General features: G+C 42.1%; 1 protein-coding gene across 6 annotated transcripts in view; it reads right to left on the bottom strand.

Annotated features, from left to right (window-relative positions):
- PAX3 (paired box 3) overlaps window positions 1-21,336 on the bottom strand; it is a 78,745-nt gene that overhangs the window by 15,680 nt on the left and 41,729 nt on the right. For 3 of the 6 annotated variants that reach the window (XM_071751818.1, XM_071751813.1, XM_071751814.1), the window contains exon 5: window positions 10,120-10,325. In XM_071751818.1, coding sequence (XP_071607919.1) covers window positions 10,120-10,325 — 206 coding nt within the window. Of the gene's footprint in view, window positions 1-4,834; window positions 4,978-10,119; window positions 10,326-21,336 lie in introns of those variants that run through there. The other 3 variants (XM_071751816.1, XM_071751817.1, XM_071751819.1) reach the window with 2 other exon arrangements.

The following is a 21,336-nucleotide window of genomic DNA, read 5'->3' as shown; positions in this document are numbered from 1 at the left end:
TGGGAAAGGTAACTGGCCCCAGCAGGGGTGCCTGGACCAAGGTGCATCCACACTGCCCTGCTGCAGGCTTAGAGCAATTTCTACATTACAGCACTCAGGTCCATGAGGTGAACCCCTGCAGAAAAGAAAGGCTGTTTAAGAGAAGGGAGGCTACACACATTAGTAAACAAGCAGATAATTACTCATAATTGTACACCCTGAAGCAACTGCAATGATCCTCCATGACTACTGTCAATTAAATAAGACCTTAACAGAGAGTTAGCATCTTACAAGGTACAACTGAGCAGCCTGTAAGGCAGCACCTCAGCTGAGGAGCCACACATAGACATATTTATAAAAGTAAGCAGGGTCTCACATCTGCCCTCCATGCTGCAAACAGCCTGGGCTGGCTTATCAATCAGCACTACAGACTGGAATTCTAGGTATAACATCATTTACCAAACCATGAGTAGCCCTTCCATAAGAGCATAACAACATTTTGGACTGCACTCTGGGCTGCTTCTCTGCTTGCTGTTTCAGAGCAGGAGTGGTGGGACTCAGTGGGCCATCTGGTTTCTGATGTGGGCCATCTGTCACCATGTAGCTTGATCAGGCTTTATCCTCTTTTCAGAATAGGATGCTCAGTCCACACAGCTGCCTCCTCCATTGGCCACAACAGCCACTCCTCAATAACACACTCCCACCCCAGCTCAAGGTTTAGGACAGAGGGATAGATGAAGCCTCTGTTCCACCTCAGGAACCTCTCTCAGGTTTTTGCTGGATGCACTAACCCTCCACACAAACTGGATCTGAAAGCAGCTGGGACAAGGCACAGATCTGCAGTGGGAAATAGTTGAGGATGGGTCTAAACTCAGTGGGTTTTTTTTTTTCCATCCTATAGAGATCTGTACCCTTTTTCAACTCTACTATACCCCATCCCCTTCAATTCTCTCACTGACTTTTAAGTGAAAATTTTTTACTCCTCACAGACTTATTCCACCTGCTTACATCTCCCAGAGCCCACCAGTCTCTCACTCCTTCAACACTTTCCTTTGAAAATTACCAAGGAGAAGGAAAAAGGGGCAAGACACACTGAAGAGGCTTTGCTAAAGAGCACTTAAGAAGGATAATGGAGGTCAGAGAGGGAGCAGGGAACAGCAAAGGGATGTTGTAATTAGCCTACCCAGGTCATTAACTGTGGCTGTCTCTGTGACACTCTCCCTTCTTCAGGTCAAGAGGGTTATCTGATGATCTTCAGATGCTTTGGGAAGGCTGACTGAACTATGCTACGTGAGGGGATTTCCCCAAGGAAAATGGGGCATCGAGATTTTGTTTTCTCTACAGACAAGCATTTGCCTTCAAAGCCCTATACCTTTATAAAAAGAACCAGATCACAAACTTTAATTCAATAGCAAGAGATTTGCATGAAAGCCAAGGTTTATGCTTTTATTTACAAGTAGATTTTGGTTCATTTTATAGACTTGCATTTTCTCACAACCGCAGAGATGTGTTAAACACCCCCAAAAGGGATGTACTCAGTGGCATCCTTGCCTGCAGCAGCCCTGGGAGGAACATACTTGTGCAGAGCTCTGTTGCCACCTGGAGCCACGTTAGATTAGGTGGGACTCTGTGGGTGCAGGAGCCTCCTTGGGCTGTGCAGAAACAAGGATGTGTATTTAGCACCTCAGTCCCAAGCCATGGGACACGCTACCTGCCTGACTCCTGCACACAGGCTGCTGGCACAACTGTGGCTCCAGGCTCATCACTTGGGCCACTTCCACTCCAGCAGCAGCACCTCTGCCACTGGCCCCAGCTTTTTGCTTTCCCTGGGCAGCAGGAAGGCAAATAGCACCTGACTAGCACCAGAGTTAATCCAAAATTAATTCATTAACACATTCAAAACCACTTGTTGCCACTGTTATCACGCTACCACTTTATAGGCACATAAAAAATAAAAATAAACCAACAAAAACCAACCAAACAAACAAAACCCCCCATTCATTTACAGTAATCCCCAGGGGGCTGAATCACACAAATATACTTGTTTGCCTTTGATTTTAACAGGCTTTGGACCAACCTTGGTAAAAACACTAAAAATACTTTATCTTTAAAATGACCATAAGTGTGGCACCAAATCTACTATAAGGATTTTTTCCATATGAACACACTGAAGATCTGAATCCTGATTATTTTAACACAACAGTTTTACTGCTGTTACTGTTTACATTACTGGTCTCACATTTTTCACACACATTTGGTTTGCAACTGTGTTTAAATCCCACTGTGTACCAGAGTTGTGGATTTCAGGTGTTGTCCCTGTCACAACGCAAAGAAGAAATAATGTAACGGTAAGACAGGAATAAAAAAAAATACAAACAAAATTGTTTGGAAGTCTTAACAATCTGAAAATCTGTTTTGGAAAGTCAAGAAAAAGTTATGCAAACATAAATAGCTCAAGCCTAAATATTTTATTTACATTTTATATGTTTGCTAAAATTAGCCAGACCCCAAACTTTATTCAGTAGCAGTTACACGGTACCTACGTTTAATGAATTTATTTTTTTTTAATCATAGTACCTCAAACTATTTTTGGCTGCCTTGATTTATTCTCAAGAGTTCAGAAAATCTTTGCACATATCCTGAAGAAACCACATGTACTTTGTCACCAATTAAAGAAACCTAGAGAAATTTTGCCAATACCAATCCAAGACTTAAAAATAAATCTTGTCACAACAAGCCAACGTGTCTGCATAGAAACATATTTAAAGCACCTGGGGAAATATTTTCTTTTGTTTGTTCATTTCCAACATGATCTAAACACCATGTCATCTCACATCCAGCACATTTCTACAGCATGAAGAGATCCTCATCTTGTGAGTGGCCTTTTCAAATCTAGCAGGTTCTCTGTAGGAAGCCTCTGTTCTCCCTTCTGGGAGGGCAGCAATCATCACCTGGATGCAGAGGTGCTCAGAGTATAACAAAGCCCCAGTGAAGAACACACGTGTCCTGCCATCAGAAAGCACTGCCCTGCAGAAGGTGTAATAGAAATCCAACTCTAAACTCTCTACATCTGCTTAACCTGACAAACTAAGGCATCTTTTGTTGCCTCCATCAACAATGGCAAAGTGGAAGGCAAACCAACCTGAGAAAGTACTTCAAATCCCCACTACCACCCTAATGCCCCCATAGGAAAAGCAGGGGTTGAGCAAGATGCTGCATTTTGGAGACTCAAAATATATTTTTCTTCCACCAACAGTACTGTGTCTGAAGGAATATGAGCTACTCACGTTGGTGGATCATGCAGGAGCTCTAAATTAGGTCAGCATCATGCTTGGTGTTGTGAAAATGCAGGCCTGGGCAGAGGAAACATGACTTGTCTGAGGGACTCAAGCATCCCAAAGCACTGGCTGCACCAGAAGCCAAGTCACACTCATTTCAGTGGGGCTCTGGCTTCCCAGTTTCTCTACCAGTTTCAAAGATGGAATGTAAATGGCCCAGATGATTTGGAAGCAAAATAGACCCGAGTGTCTTGCCAAAATTCACATCTCAAGATCAGAACTGCAGAGAGTGGAATTCAGAGCCACAATAAAAAAAAAAAAAAGAGAGAAAATAGTCCTTTAAGGGAAATAAGTATTAGAGGATTCAGTTTTTCAAGCATCTGGAACTCGACTGACCAAAAAAGAAATCACTCTGCAATGGAACATAAAAAAAGTCTTTTACATTGTGATGTAGAATGAGGTGAACTAATAGGTTTCTCCCATTTCTATGCTGTAATATTTAAAGCCTGCCTTTTATTATCATTTTTTCTTTAAGTAGTTTTCAAGTGATCATGCCAACATCTTATTTCGTTGATCTCAACAGGATATTCTTTAAAAGATGCATTTATTCACTTGGGAACACATTTGTGTAATTAGCCTTGACATTTCAACAGTCTGATCATAAACACAGAGTGCTCTATGTGCTTTTAAGGCAAAAAGATCTCTGATCCAACCAGGCAAAACATTCAAAATGTGAATTTTGCAGGAAACCCGTGAATAAGTTGTTATACAGAGTTCTGACCATTGCAAACATGAGTGCCAAAACCACACAAAGTCAAAAGACTGATGTATTGTTAACAGCACTTCTAATTTTAGAGAAAGGAGGTTTTTGGATTTTGCCCCTTTTGCCTTTTGGTAACTTGCATGGTAACTCCCTCCCCCACCTGCTGCTACTCCCCGTCTCTCTTTTCTCCCCAAATTCACATGTTTAATCTCAAGTCTGACCATGCTGGAAGCAGGAGGCCTTGCTGGGTGTGCCATCAGGGGCTGCTGCCCAGAGGCACTGGGGTTCCCTTGAGAAGAGGGGATGCTGAAGAAGGAAACTGCTGATGAAGCTGGGCTGCAACAGCCCAGACAGAGCTGACTCCAGGACCTTTACACCAAATGACAGTGTCACATCTGGAGACACCAAACACTGCCTGTTCCTGTGCTCCCTCTTGATGCTGGATCTACACTTAGCTCAGCAGCCCTCAGAGCAGTCTGTGCAGGCACTTTCACCCTCCCACCAGGCCAACAGCTGACACTTGCCCTTGTGCCTGCCTGCTCCCAACCAGGCATTCATTCAGAGAATGCACAACAGCATAGAAAAGAAGGAAAAAAATATTTTTCTTCTCTTTTCTCTTTCTGCAGTAGGGTGAATTTCCATCCTGGTTCAACATAGTATCAGATGAGCTCTGGGGGGAGCACTGCCAGGGACCAGAGAAAGTACAATCGTCTTTTCATCAACACCAAGAGGTTGGTAAATGAGCTCCACTGCTGTATCTGCACACCCCCAGCCTCAGAGGAATAAGGTACACTGTGTAGGCACAGAGGGACACCATGGGTGGCCCTGTGTCCTTGCAGTGTCCCTTAGCAGAGCTGCCAGCAGGCTGAGAACAACCTGCAGTGGCCATCAGTGGGAACACTGTGAGGCTGCAGGTTCTTCATCTGCCAGGAGCTGTTGTTCCTGGTGATGGGAAGTCATAGTGGTTGGGATCCGAGGAGTGATGGAAACCAGAGTTCTTCTAAAACAAACAAGGGGGGTGGGAAAAAAAGCAAAAGCACCGCCACACACATACAAAAAAACCCCACAAAAATTAAAACACCACACAAAATAAAAGAGAAAAAGACCAGACCAAGAAACCACTAGGCTGTGCCAAAAGGAACAAGGATTTCCAACCACCTCCCAGTGCGATCCAACATACTCAACTCTCGTAGGTTTCTTTGAAAAGACTTTGAGTCCGTCCTAAACAAATGCTTCTAAAACACTGCAGCCAAATAGTTCTGCAAAATATTGAGTAAGAAGCAAATTGAACTGTGTATTTATAAATTAAAGCGCCACTAATTGAAGCCCTTAGGCAGCTGGGACCAGAAAGACAGAATCAAAATCACATCCCTTCTTTCCCTTTATATTTAAATGCCTTCTTGGGCCTGCATATGTTTGTAGTTGGCTAATTTACCCATAAGAATGTCTCCTTTACCCCAGGGGAAACTAAAAAATATCTGCAATTACAGGGTTATCTACTACAAGAATGCACATGGAGCTTTCTTTCTTTATCCTAGATATGCTACAAGAGGGACAGCCTCAAGAAAAGGCACTATAAATTCTCCATGAGCCACATTGGTAATAACAGTAAATACGTGCTAAAAGTTCTTAAATGTCCTCCCTCATTCCTTTACACCATCTCCCCATAGCACTGTGCAGTCCAGTTTACAAGCTCAAGCCATTTCAGAGGAGCTGAGGACAATTAGACTTTTTTTGGCACAGGTCTTTTCTCCCCCATAACCTCCCAGAGAATACTTCTCAGTATTTGCTACTGAGAAGAGACTCAGTAGCCTAGAAGATTGCACTTCTGTGCCTTCAAACCTTACTATTAGCTTCAGAATCATAGTTTCTTCTCTCACCTCTCTCCTGACTGCCTTCTCCAAACCATCCTTCCCCCTTCCCGTACCACAGTGAAATGAAGAGAACAAAATATGCATGCACAGCACTTCAGGTTTTAAGAATTATAATTTACCTTTCAGCTACTCAAGACTTCAGAGCTCTTGGGGCTTCTTTCGTTTACTGAAGCTTTTTTACAAAAGTTTGCAAGATGATGACAAGTTTGGCATTAAAGCATTCAACCCCATGGTAGTAGCCTTAAGAGATCTGCCTGAATTTTCCAATATTCTCTTTCCTTAATCAATATATTTTCTTTCTGGAAGTTTCCAAGCAAGCCAATTTAACCTGGGATTTGGCCAGGAAGAACCTTTTGGGGATAGGCTGTACCCACATTTCATAATTCTTTCTGATTCCCTTTTGTTCTTTCACCATTTTTTCACAAATTAAAACAAATATGAAGTAATTTTCCTCTTTGCCTTTTGGACTTGAACTGGGAGGTCATGTGCCAGCAGCTTCTCACTGCAGGATCTCCTGCCCCACACAATCCCATAGAGCTTCAGGCACATCCTGAGGAACAGACAAGTCTCACCCATCACTTTTCTGGTCATCTAGGGAGCCTGCTGTCAACACTGCCCCAAAAGATTGGTCTGACTGGACAGCCCCTGGACAGGCCAAGGCAGGCTCCTGGCTCTCCACCTGCCATGGGACAAACCTGTACATTCATCTAAAAATTCTTTACTAAAAGAATAAAATAAAAGCCTACCACCACAGGCAATCTGAAACAAACTGCTGCCAAAGCTCACCCAATTCATGCAGGTCTAAAAATAAGCCTGATGTGGGAATCAAAATGTAGCCAGAAAAGATGCTACTCGCTTCCATCTTTATGGACTATTTGTTATAGAAACCACAACTGTGCCACTCTGAAGCTGACAAAGAGCCTTTGAGTTTCATCTGCACCAGGGAAATTTCACTTTCAGAATTTGCCTTCCGACTGACTCAGTAAAAAGAGGGCACAGACTTCAAGGGTTTACACTCCAAGTTAATGATGGTTTTTAATGAGGTTTTAAATTGGTCAAGTAAAGCAATACATGTCTGAGATTTTTACCCACAATAAATGAAGTTTAACTGTACATACTCAGGGTACTACTAAATTTAATTTTTTTTTTTTTTAGTAAAGGGTCATCTTAGGCCTTTGGGACTCCGCTTACTTTTATTTTTCGGAATTGTATCTGATGAATGCACAACACCAAAGAACTTTCCCCTTCCTGCTGCATCCCAAATCCAGAAAAGTGCCAGGTGCCTTTGGAAGAGGCAGCAGAAGAGGTTGTGCTGCCACACCTTATCTAGGCTCAACTTAGGGGTCCTTAAGTGCAAAGGCAACAAAGGAAGAATCACAGGGAGCATCTGAACTCCTTATTAAACCCAATGTTGAAGTGTTTGCAAGGATTATAGTTATAGACCTCATGACTCTTACAACATTTCTTTCTCCAAAAGCCCTTCCTGTCCTCACAATTAAGTACACAAATAACATTCACAGTGCAAAGTCTGTTTTCAGTGGTTTGTATCTTTCCAAAAATTCCCCTTAGGAGATGAAATGTTTAAGTGTGATCTCAGCCCAGAGGCAACCTTTTACACCCCTCCTCCAACCAACCAGCTTAGAAACATGCATTTGGTTATCCTTCAACAGTGGGAAAGTGAGAAAATAGATGATTTGGCAGTTTAGGACTCTTCCTTTCATGGGTGTTCAGAGACTGCCTTGGGGAAGAGGGAGAAGGGAAGCATGGGGGCAGCAGGGTAGAAAAAACAACACTAGATGTGAGCACTACACAGAGAGACTGAGGGAATAGCAAGGTCGGTCCAGTTGTAATCAATTAAATAACTTCCTAAACAGTGTAAAACAGCTCTATAAAATTAGTCCCTACAGCTCCAGAGAATAAAATAATTTTCTGGGCTCACCCAGACTCAGGATGCAGAGAGTTTTTGGACAGTCCTTGATCAGGAAGCGAAGAGATATTTGTGCACATACCATACAAAATCTGGTATCTCTGATCCCCATCATACTGTTACCAAAAGAGAAGTGTGACTAAGAAAGCCTGAATGCTTTCTTACATACATCAGTATGGCTATCCAGGCCCTCTCAGCCTCAAATCTCTTAGGGTTATTTTCTTTTCACAGGTCGTCTTTTATTTCATGCCCATCATAGGTGGCTATTTTAAGGGGCTACAGAGAGGTGCTGAATGCTGATAAGGCAAATCCTGTACCCCTTAATCCACTGCTAAATCACTCTGCCAGGCTTCAAGGGTACCAGACAGATGGAGTGCACTAGGAAACTGCCCACAGGCTGGCTACCTCAGCCCCAGCTCATCTTTAATCCAGGAAGGTTTTGTTCTGGTATTTTAATCGTTGATTGACTGGGAACTTTCTTCCATGCTGTGTTAGGTAAAATATCCATATGTCAGAGGTACTGGGGAATTTGTGGGGCTGTAGATCATAGAAGCGCTGTGAGACAGGATGTGTCTCAAGGGAACCAAGGAAGCCATAAGGAATGTAAAAAGTCACAGGGTTAAAGCCACATTAAGACAGCTGTTATGTTAATGAGAGTTCTGCTTTTCTTCTAGCTGTGGGTCAGTGATTTAGAAAAACACAAACAAGGTCTTTTTCATTTTATCGTATTTTTCCACTGCAGCTAACATAGCCCAAAATGTCATATCCTAGATGCCATTTGTTTTGCTAACAGGACTTATGTAGGAAGTTATCTTTATTATGTTTGTGAAGAGATGAGTCCCAGGGCTTGATCTGGTCTCACCTGGCCCAAGTCTATATATGAAAATGGTTTGCATGTTAGTAAATATGTTAAGAAAATGTCATGCACTACTGGGTCTGCCTTCCAGACAAATTCATCCAAACATCTGATTTTCTCTCACAGTCAACAAACATTTAAAAGAAATATGGTGTGAAGCCTTCTGAAAAAACCTTTAGCAAGTAAAGCTGAAAAAGCCTAGATCTTTCAAGAAAGATGCTCAGTAATGCAGCCATGCTGCAGGTGTACTTGGTATTTAAAGTCCACAGAATATTTTGTATTGTTTATTTCAGTTTGCAGAGTCTCAGTGCCCAAGGCTGAGCTCTGAAGGTCAAAACACAAAAACAGTTTCAAAGCAACCAAATTCACCTGTATCCTTGGTTAGATCACAAGTTACCACTCATTTCTCTTCCATGGCTGGATGACAAGCTCCAACATGTTGCTTGCCACCCAACCATAGGCACAGTTGCTTGTAAACACTTCCAACTCAGATTGATTTAAACTGGGCATGATTTTCCAAATGACCCTGAGATGTCAAGTAGTGAAAGAGCAGCAGAGGAGTCTGCCTGTGGCATTAAACATTTCACAGGGCATGCTTCTGTGCCATGAAACAGAATAAGAGTCCTAATCTGAACCTGAGCTCCTGGGTGCAGTTTATTCTACAGTTATTTGGCAATCTGCCCAGTCATAGAAATCTGAAAAAATCCACCTTCACCTCTTTTTTAATTTAAATCAACTCCCTGCTTTATTCCTGCAGTGTAATAGTTTGTTTTAGACAATCCAGATCTACATGAAGTTCTGGAGACCTAACAGTTATTTGAAGGTGTATTTTCCTTATAATTAAGGGTAATAACAATTATTATTTAATAATCATTATTTCCTTATAATTAAGCTGCCAATGGGGATAAAAGAGATATTACAAGGTTTAAATCAAATCAATTACAAAACCTAACCTAAAGTAAACTGTAGATACTGCACCAGTAACACTCCTCACTTTCATGGTTCTATAGACAGATTGTCCTTTTTAAAATGTTTTTCCCCCTCCTGCTAATGCCTGAAAGACCCAAACAACAACAGATGAAACCAGTTAAATAACTATAAACTGGCACCATAGCTGACCTGATTACATGCAGAGTGCTGTCAAATGCACAAAATAAACAATCTGGGATAACAGACCTTCTTCTCCAGAGGCTCAGTGTTACATTCATGGTAGGTATGGAACAATTACTGGAGAGAACACAAAACTTTTTTCAAAGCAGTCATTGCCCTAAACAGTTTGGAAACCAATGTCCATGTACAGATGCAAAAAAACATAAGATTTTAAACAATGTAGCTTCACATTTTCTGTCTACCCCAGGGTAGGATCACATGAGAATATAAAAGGACCCAGCATGCTAACAGAAAATAAAATTCCCTTTTTTAGGCAGCTTTTAAATATGTACCTGGACACGAGCCTCTGTGAGTTTGGCTCTTTGTGCAAGTTCTTCCCGGGTATAAATGTCAGGGTAGTGTGTCCTCTCAAAAGCTCTTTCCAGCTCTTCCAGTTGCTCTGCTGTGAAGGTTGTCCTGCTACGACGTTGCTTTCTTTTCAAAGGTAAATCTGGTTCAGAATCAATGTCAGAGCCTTCGTCAGACTGGGATGCTGATGCTCAAAAAAGAAAAAAATTAAGGACAAAAGTTAGCTTTAGTTAAGAGGAAAAAAGCAAAATATTGGATCACATGAAGATTTCTTCTCATATAGAAAGGCTGCTTTTCCCCCGTGACTCAGGACTGAGTCATTAAACTTAAAAAAGCAAAAAAGTTCAAAATTATTCCAAGCTATATGTTATATTGTGCAAATGGACTCAAAGAATTGTCAGAATTTCACCTATGACTTTAGCACCTTTTCTTGGCCCAGGAATATTTAAGGACCTCTAGCAATCTTTATCAGTAAATTGATTATTTGATTTCCTTGCCCTGAGAAGCAATCCAGACTTGTTCCTTTCCTTAAGCTAGTGAACAGATACAACCATTGGTCACACTGCTGTCCATGTTGGAACTTGAACATTCCAACTTCACAGACACACATCCATGAGACCTTCCCTATAGATCAACCACTAAAACCTTATTGCTAAAACAGTTATGGGAATGATTACAAAGGTATGAGGAGTGCTGCTAAAGAAATTAATTCCCATACACAGTCAACCATTTACTTCATGTCACGTGTGTTATTTCTCCTACACCCTGAGCACCATTTTACACATTTGTGTTAGTATATCTCAGCACATTTAAACATTCCCTCATCTGCTGCTTATTTGTCTGTCTTAGGACCACCTGACATACCTTTAGGAAAGCATCACTATTAAAAAGAAAAAAAGAAATAAACTTTGAGATGCACCTTGCACAAAGTCCAGCAAGAACAACTCAGAGCAATAGTCTGACCTGACTCTTCTACTTACTAAAGCAAGGATATTCCAGGCTGTGTGATGGACAGCCTCCAGGGAACAGTCCAGGACATGACTGCAGAATAGTCAGGCTGCACTGAACCAAAGGCCATGAACCATACACCATGGCCTGAGTCAGTACTCAGGGCAAGTCAGGAAAAAAACAGACCAGGTCCATGAGCTAGGGAGTGGCTACCAGCTCTTGCCTTCAGCAGTTTAAAGAGCAAATAGAACCAAAAATCTTACTGGTTTATATCTTCATGGAGAGAGTAAGATCACACATACAGCCAGCTCCTGGCATCCCGACTTCTTTTCCCCTGTGCTCCCTTGGCCATCAATGGTACTACAGCTACAGCCCAGAAACAGCTGAACTTACATCTGTAACTCTGAAGGCAGCAAAGCCTCTCCCATCACTCAGCCAGATTCTCCTCAACAAACAGTAATGAACCTGAAAAGCAGACTTTCAAAGTCCATCTTCAGTTGCATCAGCTGCTGTCCCAAGCAACAAGCATTCCCTCTTCCTGGAGTCTTCAAGGGAAACCACCTAAAGAGGGCAGACACTCACCAGTGATGCTGAAACTTCTCGTTCAGTTGAAACGCAAGCATTGCTCCTACTACTTCAATAATTCCAAATGAATTATTGATATAGACATTGATTCAAAATAATGTTCTTAAAATGATTTATTTGAAAGTAACTGAGAACACAAAGCCAGAAAGAAATTACTCTTTTCCCAAGCTCCAGCTACAGCCCATCACCAACGTTCATGTCCAACTATCTTACATTTCCTAAGTCACTACAGCTGCTTGTACTGTGAAAGCATCAAATTTTCAGTCTCTAACTTGCATGGGAGTTTTGTCCCAAATAAGACTGGGTTAAGCTATCCTGATTCTTGAGAACATCGTCCTTAAGGATGATCAGTACAAGCATCCTTACCCAAGCAGTTCAAGTTTATGCCTTATTAAGCACACAATCTTGAGTATCCAAAATTGAACATAACAGGTTGCCTGAATCAGTGATAAATCCCAAATCTTCAGAGCTGGGCTTCCAAGTGACACCTGCCCTCCTCAGCAACTGCCAAGTTACCACCCTCCAGGATGGCTTTGTGGTGCTGTTCAAGAAAAAGCAAGACAGGCTATGTAAAACATAACTTCCCTATGGTACCCTCATATCCCATCAGGCAGATGGGAGGTAGAACAGGTAGAACAGCTACTGCTGACAAGCTGGTCTGGGAGGGAAGCACAACAGCCACACTGGTGTCACACTGACTAGCACTGCACTCTGACAATACCTCATCTGCTCAGGATGGTCCATTTGGAGACAACTTCTCTGCCAAAAGTTGCCCTTGACTGTCACCCTTACCGTTTTGGGGTTTTTGTTTCATACAACAACCAAAAAACCAAACAACAAGCCATACACACACTGTAACCAAACACCAACAAGTTGAGTCTCAGGAACTCTTTCAATACTCTTTCAGACTGTACATATATGTATAGAACTTCTTCAAACATCTACATGTGTGTCTACAGAAAACCAGCTTAAACTGTAATTCAAAGTAGATATATCAACTTAAATTGCTGAACTCAATTCCCTTGCCAGCTGAGCAGGAAAAGGAGACCTCCAGTAATCTTTCTAAAAATATTTTATAAAGACTTAGCAAAATCCTAGGGTGCTTCCCTGCACCTTGCAGAGAATACAGAACTGAAACACTGACCTAATTTAATTTTCATTGTAGCTTTACATTTCATTAAAAAGTATATAACAGGCACAAAGGTAAAGCAGTCAGGGGAAAAAAATAAAAGTGTCCAAGACAATATGTCTAAACCATTACAAACCTTTAGAGAAAAAGTCTTAAAATTAGAGAGAAATTGTATAAAAAATTAAATGATTAACATCTGTCTGATTTTGTTGGTGAAACCCTTTGCCAAGCTTGCCTGCTATGTGCAGATCTACTGAAAACATTGAGTTCCTTTGTCTTGTCTGATCTGCAATACTAGAATTAGACAAACATACTATCAGATGACAGCTACATGTCCATGGTATCACTACATTATTTTTATTTCTTACAAAGCCTTCTTAAGAATTATGTGTTTCCATGAAGTTTTTATTCTTTTTTTTTCATAATAAAATAATTTACTAAAACTTTTATATGTGCAAGAAGCCTATGAACATAAATTCGACATTCCTCTGCCCATAATAAAAGCAGTATTTATTATATATATATGTTCAATATCTATAGTGTATTGTCCTTTTGCTCAGCAGTATCTCATAAATAGATGCACTGATTTCCATGATATAAAAAGATACTACTCAGCACAGGTAAAGTCGGTCAGATTTCAGCAAGGTTATTTGTATCTCCATCACCTTCACAGACAGACAACACAGTTATCACTAACCTTTACACTTGTCAATGATCTTAATACTCCAAGCCCTCAAGCTATAAATAGGAGAAACAGGAGTCAGAAAGCCTGAGCAGTACCCTGGGAGATCCCCGCCAGAGCCCTGGGGATCACTGCTTCCCGTCTCATTGCACAGCTCAAAACAGGAGAGGCAGCCAAAAGCACTGCCACAAAAAGCTGAGCCACAACGTTTAACTAAAGCAAGAATTACAGAATTAAAGAGTAATTATTTCTCCTTAACCCCTTCATGACCTCTCTGGTGGCCTGAAGAAAAAGCCACATGCAGGTTATGACCATGATATGCAAAAAATCTCTGTCATTCGGTCACCTGGAGCTCCGCAATGATCTCTTTTCCAAACACTGTAAATAGCCACCACAGGACAGAAAACCAACAAAATAATGCTCAAGAGGTCATTCTGTAGGTTGTTCTTCCTCTCAGCAAGACATTTCATTTGAATAATTAAATAACAAAAACATGACAACCATTTAAAAGCCATACATAATGGCTGCAGCACAGCGCACCTGACAAACACAGGCAGAGACAGTTGTCTGTCAGTGACCTGCAGAGGCACAGCTTCTCTGGCAATCCTTCACTCACTGTGAAAAATGTTTAAATAAAATATTACACAGCCTCTTCCTCCAAGCTTAACATTCTGGGGTCTGCCCTGCACAAATGCTGCAAGCCACAGACCTTGCTAAAATAAGACCCAAACCCTCCCCCCCCCCTATACCAAAGCTCAGGGAGCAGTTTTGTTTGCTATCTCCCCTGCCCAGATCTTCCCAATTCCTTATTTATTCAAGATTAATTTCACAGGCTCTCTCCCTCGTGACACAACTCCGTTCCTTAAGGCAAGGGCTGGGGTGTCCTGAGCAGGGCAGCCTCCTTATCCCCTCAGAGCCTGGGGAGACGCGAGTGACCTCCCTCGTGTTTCCTCGGGTGCCGGCACGAAGCGGTGCAGCGGGGCCGCTACCCCCACACAAACCCGCAGCCAATGACAAATGACACTTTTCTCTTTGTGATCTTTGGGATTTTTGTTGACTTATTTGGAGGCTTTTGTTGGGCCCTAAGAAACGGCCCTGTGGCTGAGGCCTATTCGGCCGATTTCCACGCTCCATCTGTGGTATCCATCAGCAGGGCCTTCGCCCGCATTCAGGGCTCTGACACCTGCCTGGCAGGATGCGGGAAGCACAAAGGAGGCTGCGGCTGAGGCGAGGGGGGCGGTGGGCCGGGGGGGCCGGGCAGGGCAGCAGGGGTGAAGGGGATGCACAGCAGGGGTTAATCCAGGCTTCCCCCTCCCCAAACCTCGGCACCTGGAGGCGTCCCTCCAAGGCCGCTTCTCCCCGCAGAGGTAAAGGGGCTCCAACGCCAACCTCCTTCAGACTGCGGATGGATTAAGGAGGAAAGGGAGGGAAAGAGAGAAAAATCCATCGCAGGATGTGGGACGTCAGAGCCACCCCAGGCACCCGGCTAAACAAACCTCCGGTGCTGTCCTGCTGCGAGGGCTGGCAGCAGGGGTAGGTGGCCAGCAGTGCATTCCTGCCCGGGTCCTTGTTTGTCTTGGGGTAGGCTTTCAGCAGCTGGCGTTTCAGCAGTTGACAGACTAGAAACACATCAGCTGTCCTTTCTTTCCTCAAAATAAAGTCCACAGGAAAATAAAACAGCATCATCATTTCCTACTCTCAGCACACCTCTCTCCTCCCCTCTAAGCAGTCCCATTTCAGGGCAGACTTCTCTTTGCATACAAAATATGATGAAGACTTTGGAGCAGAATGTCCGCAATCCCTTTCCGCTGTCTCTGGCCTGGGGAAACCTGACGCCAGGCTGCCCTCTCCTCCTCCTCCTCCTGAAACCTCCAGCAAGGAGCCATTAAAAAGAAAATACGCTCTGCCAGGTCTACGCTAATCAAAGCAGGACAAATATACTCTGACACTCAACAACTCCCCGAGTGCCCTTAGCCCTGGGAGGAGACTACAGATCAGTTATGAATATGGCAGTCAGCAGGGGATGAGCTCTGGGGGTCTGGAGGGACCCCTCAGCCACCTGTGAGCTCTTGAAGACACCACAAATGAACGTCGTGTTTATCTAAGATAAAGCATGCTCCCAAGATTAAACAGCACCCTTAAATTGTGGGTTGTGTTGCTCCCACCAAAGCACTTTTAATAAGTTTACCAGGACTCAGAACTAATATTTTACTCAATCCACTTTCTGTGATTCACCATCAATGCAGAAAGCAGACAGTGAGTGGGCACAGTGAGTTTCACCCCATTACATAACATCCCAGATTTTTTTAGTAGCTGGGCTCTTCTTTGAGAACATAAGGCAAATAACATTAAAAAAAACCCAAACCAACAAAAACACCAACATAAAAACCAAAACAATAAGTGAAAAAAGAATTCTTAGTGGCATTAAGATAAAACACTAATCTTGCCACATGCTCCTATTTCCCCATTAAAACTGAAAAATTTGGAACAGCAAGGATCAGTCTTGCTAGAAAGCAACAGAGGATCTAGTATACAAAATGCTCACAAGTAGTAAAATTGTTTTAACCCTTTCTACTGGCGTTTTAACCACGATATATTAAGAAACAAAACCAAAAAGCCACTGTTCCAGACATGAATATCACTCATCTAACAAGGATTAAGTCACACTTCAGTTGCTCCTTTGAAAACCATTGCTATTTGCAAAGGGCATGCTTACAAAAACACTGTAAATAGCTTTTATTAAAAAACTCCACAGGCACTTCATAAAAGTCCGCAGTGAGAGAACAAGAAAAATGGAGAGAAAATACGCTGCTGTTTAAGTAAACCAATTAATAAGAGTAATTAATCACTTACTGGAACTGGAAAAGAGCAGCCCCATCTCCTGTGAGCTCTAAGCTCAAAAGTCAGGACAGAACAGGAGCAGCCACCACAGCAGTGACAAAAGCCATCTTGAGAGAAGTGGTTGGTATTTTTATTTTGTTAGGGCTAATTCACATAGAGAAATGCTCTTTGTAGAGCCAAGTGAAAAGGAAAACAGTAGCTGCAGTAAAAGGAAATGGCCAACAGTGACTTTTATTTACAATTACCAAGAGACAGGCTATTATTGACCATATGTGCCACAATCGCCCTCCTTATCATGGGATGGCCATCATGTCCACTGGGAGCTGTTAATGAACTGGGTAATTGAGCTGCTGACATGTGTTACCAAAACAAAACAATAGGAAGAAGAGACAAATGAACATTTTATTTGCCAATCAGAGTAGGTTCCGCTTTTCAGAGAGCTGTGCCTAAGTAAGTGGCTGAATACATAAAACAGTGCATTGAAGGCAGGCAGATGCATGCACAATAATGGTTAACTGACAGCCTATGGCCCATCTGTGCTTAACATTTTGTTAAAGAAATTACTTGACTTGCTAAAGAGACAAATCATACAGCTGCCCCTAGTGCTGCCTTATAAGAGATAAATCATTAGCTAAACTGTTTCATGCTTAAAATGACAATGCATATTAACAGTTATGCAGGGACATTTTGTCAGCACAGCTTGATGCAGGTATAACTTACAAAAAAATGTGGCAGCTCGTAGCTATTCAACAGTTTCAGCTTAGAGGAGAATGACAACACTGAAAACAATTTCACTGCATAAACAATAGACAATTCAGACTCTTCTTTTAAAAAAATAGTTAGTTTTTCCTCGAATGATGAAATAATATAGAAAGGGGGGAAAATGGCCTGTGCCTAACTGTTCTGCACCATTAATCTGCTAGCATGTACTTCATTCAAAACCACAGAGCATCAAAAAGGAACACATTCCATTTTAAATATCAAAGACTGCATCGCTAGCACTAAGAATAAATGGCTAATTCTCAACTGTGCATGAAAGGATAAAGAATTTCCAAAGTGGAAGAAAGGAAAGAGGAACCTGCAACTACAACTACAAAAATCTCTTCTTATCCCCCCACCTCCTCTTCCAAAGGTGTTTGTTTTCTTGATACAAGTAACATTAAACTACTTAAGAGCTTTGCATGCAGGCTGATCCCACTGAAGTTTCCCTTCTGTAAGTTTGCACTGGGAACCACTATCATTATTATTTTACATTGTAATCTAAATAAAGGAACTGGAGTTAGCACTCTGATCCCATTGTACACATAGTGCACACAATGCACCACCCCAAACAAAAAACAAGAAACGCTGTTTGGTGAAACTCCTGTAGCCTGTGGGAGCTTTCCCTCTGGTTTCAGAGGCTGGTGCTCACCTAAGGGTTTGCTCAGGTTTAAAGACTAAATCAAAGTGACACTGCTACATATTTCCCCACAAAGACAACACTGCCTTGCTGACCGTACGGTTTCTACTCGCAGGCCCCAAAGGGCTACTCTGCTGCTTCTGCCAGTTTAAAACAAAAAAATGGATCCAGGCACGTTTTGGCCCTCACTCAACCTCTTGTCATTCCCAGGAGATCCAGGGGAAGGAGCTCAGTGAGAGGGAGCCAACAATGTGATAACCCTGGGTATGGGCACAAACCATCCCCTCACACGGTCACTGGATTCTGAGTCACCCTGGATGGTCTCTGAATAGAACCCATTGACTGGGAGAGGAGGACTTCTTGAAAACCACCCAGAGGAGTCACAAGTGCATCTCAGTTATTTTCACTGGGAGCACACGAGTGCCCACATCTGGGGGCTTTTCCAACCCTTCCCACAGGGACCGTCTCTGGTAATGCTGCAAACACAAGTACTGTATATAAACACTGCAGCATTCAAGGGAAAACTTGCACAGAGCTCAAAAAAACCAAAACAAACAAACAAAAAAAAAAAAACCCCCCCCCCCAAAAAAACAAAACCCCAAACAACAAAAACTTGACCTCCTAAATTTAGAAATAGGTAAAGAAAACTAATTTTCCTTATTTGTTCTCAACCGCCTTTAGGAAGCTGACATTTTAGGTTATATTTCTATATAAAAGGGAGACAGAAGAGGAAAGCAAGGTCTTGTTTTCCAAGTTATAGAAGATACTAAAAAAGGGTGAGCACCATGACTTCAAGCCACTATCAGCTGATGGAAGAGATGATTGGTAACTAATAAAAACTGAGAACATTGAGTGCCCCAGGACATGGAATTTGTCAGCCGAGAAAGTAAATAAAGCAAATGGAGTCTCTAGATAAATGATGAGACTGTACTAGCAAGTTAAAGAAATGCTGAACTGTCAGCAATCTCTCACTGTATAAGCAGTATGGATTCTTCAAAAGAAGAAAAAAAGAATCCATACATTATATTTGGCTCAATCCTTTGCAACAACAAGAAAATTACACTCCTGAAGTTATATAAGCTGATTAAACTTACTGAGGAGACCAAAACCAGCCCTACTTCAGTGGATTTTGATCAACTTGTAGCATTGCTAAAATATTTTTGAAAAGAAAAAGAAACTGTACAGATGCCAAAGGTATAAAATTTTGGAAATTTATTAATACATTTTCTATCTCCCTCAACTAGTTGTAGAGCCAGATTTCATACTACCCTTGATCCAAAACAGTCACTGCCAGAGCAAGGCATAGATAGCTACAGCTCAATGTCAACATAACACTCCTCAAAGTCTCAATGGGAAATCAAGTCTACAATCTCTTCTCAAAGCCACAGCTGCATCCAGACCACCCCTCAAGACACTTTCGCCTACTGGGGAGCTAAACTGAGTCACATCATCATCTCTGGTTACAATTCTCAGGACTTGGGACAGCATTATTTTTTTCTTAACAGAATCTTGACTTTGTCTTTGAGCACTGCTCAAGAAATCACCTTACTTGGCAGAAGGTTTGTGGATGAAAATGGAAAGTGCTGACTTTTTTCCATACTTCAGTCAATAAAAAAGGTTATTTTTTTTTTTAGGAGATAGAACATTAGAGAATTGATCCCAGGAAGACTATCTACCAAATGCTTTTTTTTCCAGCCAAACCTGTTTGTAACTCAAGATCACAGCCATCACAACTACATAAGAATTAAGGTGCTGACCTCAAAATCCATCATCTCCTGTCATGGAACCTGGTCCTACTGGGCAGCAAGCCCTCCGACCCCACTGGCTAAACTCAGCCTCTACCCTAACACACTCTTAGAAGGGAGAGCAGTCGGGTGCTCAGCAGTGTTTTGTGTCACCCCCTGGCAGGTTTTTCATTCCCACTTCCTGCCTTGGACACCAGCATGAGGGTGCAGGACTCCTTGGGGCACAAGACTCCCTGGAGCACAGCAAACTCCTCTTCATTAGTTCTACTGCCTTTGAGGCCATTATAGTAATTAATTTGGGTCTAGGAGCCAGTCACCTGCAGCTTCTCCTCCTCTCTTGCCCTGTGCAGTGTGTGCACCAGCAATCTCCTGCCATCATCTTGCAATTACCCTCCCCAGAAACTTGTGGTGCAACACCTACACGAAACCCAAACTGCTCTGGTCAGGGGAAGTGTGATCAAATAAACCTTGAAAAGGTTTTTAGAACTGGCAGGTGCTACCTGGCTATCCCGTTGCCATGTTACAGATCCTAGAGAGACACGAGAAATTACAGCTAGACTTTTTCTACTTTTTATCATGAAAACAACCGAGTTTGGGTGATTAAAAGGAGTTCTATGCACAAATACAATGCTACAAAGAGATGAACATCTATTTGCTAATAATGCAGCAAAATACACAGCTTGCTATTTAAATCAAAAGGGACACGGGGAGCATAATTTCTGGAAAAAAAAAAGTTTTTCAGACTTGTAGAAAACCAGAACAAAGCCCAACATCAGCAGATCTCAAAGCAGGCAACAGAAGGAAGTGATGTGCCATGCTGGCCTGCAGCCAGCCTTGCAACTCCTTTACAGCACAGAAAATTTGTCCAGCTGGGAGTCACTCTTTATCCATTTTCTACACCACAGATACAGGTAATCCCCACACATTTGTGCCCATTTACTACTTGTTGCTGGTGAATGCTTAATGGTAGAAATGTCAAAAATTATTTGAGTAAACACACACATTGCTTATATCATCTACTTTGAAACCCCAGTAGGTATTAAAAAGAACATTTATAACTGTCTCTGTGAATGACTAGCAGCCCCATAAACTATTTCATAAAGATCAACTCACCAACAAGTTTTGTGAGATAAACACACTGGCTTTTCACAAATACTCCTCTAAACAGGGCAGAGGAGCAGGATGCCTGTTGGTGTATCCTGTAGGTTTTGCTTGGACACTAACACTACAAAACACATTATAAGTCCCTTGCTTCTTCCCTCCCTCCCCCCCCAGTATTATTTTTTTTAAAGCAGATTTCTTCAGGAGTCAAAATAATTTGGTTTCAATTTTTTAAAGCTCTGAGACAGAGAGAGTTCTAACAAAGATAAATGAAAGCTGTGTGTTGATGAGTATGCAATCCACGATGTTCACAGAGCACAACTTACATCATGCTTTAATTATTATGCCAATATAAAATATAAGATTAACTATTGCAGCATTAATTTTAGTTCACTTCATCATGGTACTTTGCTTTTAGTAGTTGTTTAAAAGGAACAATGATTTTAAATACTTCCCAATAAAACATGACTGTAAAACGTTTCCCAGGAAAATGCAAATAAAATAAACTGAGCAAGTTAAACAACAAACTAAGGGTGCTTCCATTGCAGGGGGAGGGGGGTCTTCCCTCTATTTTAAAATACAAAACTCTCAGGTAAAGAACTAAGATGCTACACCAGCATTACCCAACCTTTATTTAAGGCAGGGAGCACAGGAGGGAGCTCCCGGGAGGATGATCTGTGGAACACCTCCTGCCTCCCAGCTGCCTCTGGCACCCGCTGGGCTGTGGGGCCAGACTTCTGTCAGCCCCAACTTTTGGCAAAGGTCTGTGAT

Source organism: Heliangelus exortis, chromosome 9, assembly GCF_036169615.1.
Source record: "Heliangelus exortis chromosome 9, bHelExo1.hap1, whole genome shotgun sequence".
NCBI lineage: Eukaryota > Metazoa > Chordata > Aves > Apodiformes > Trochilidae > Heliangelus > Heliangelus exortis.
Note: the sequence above shows the minus strand (reverse complement) of the source record. Positions and strands in the feature narration are given on the sequence as shown.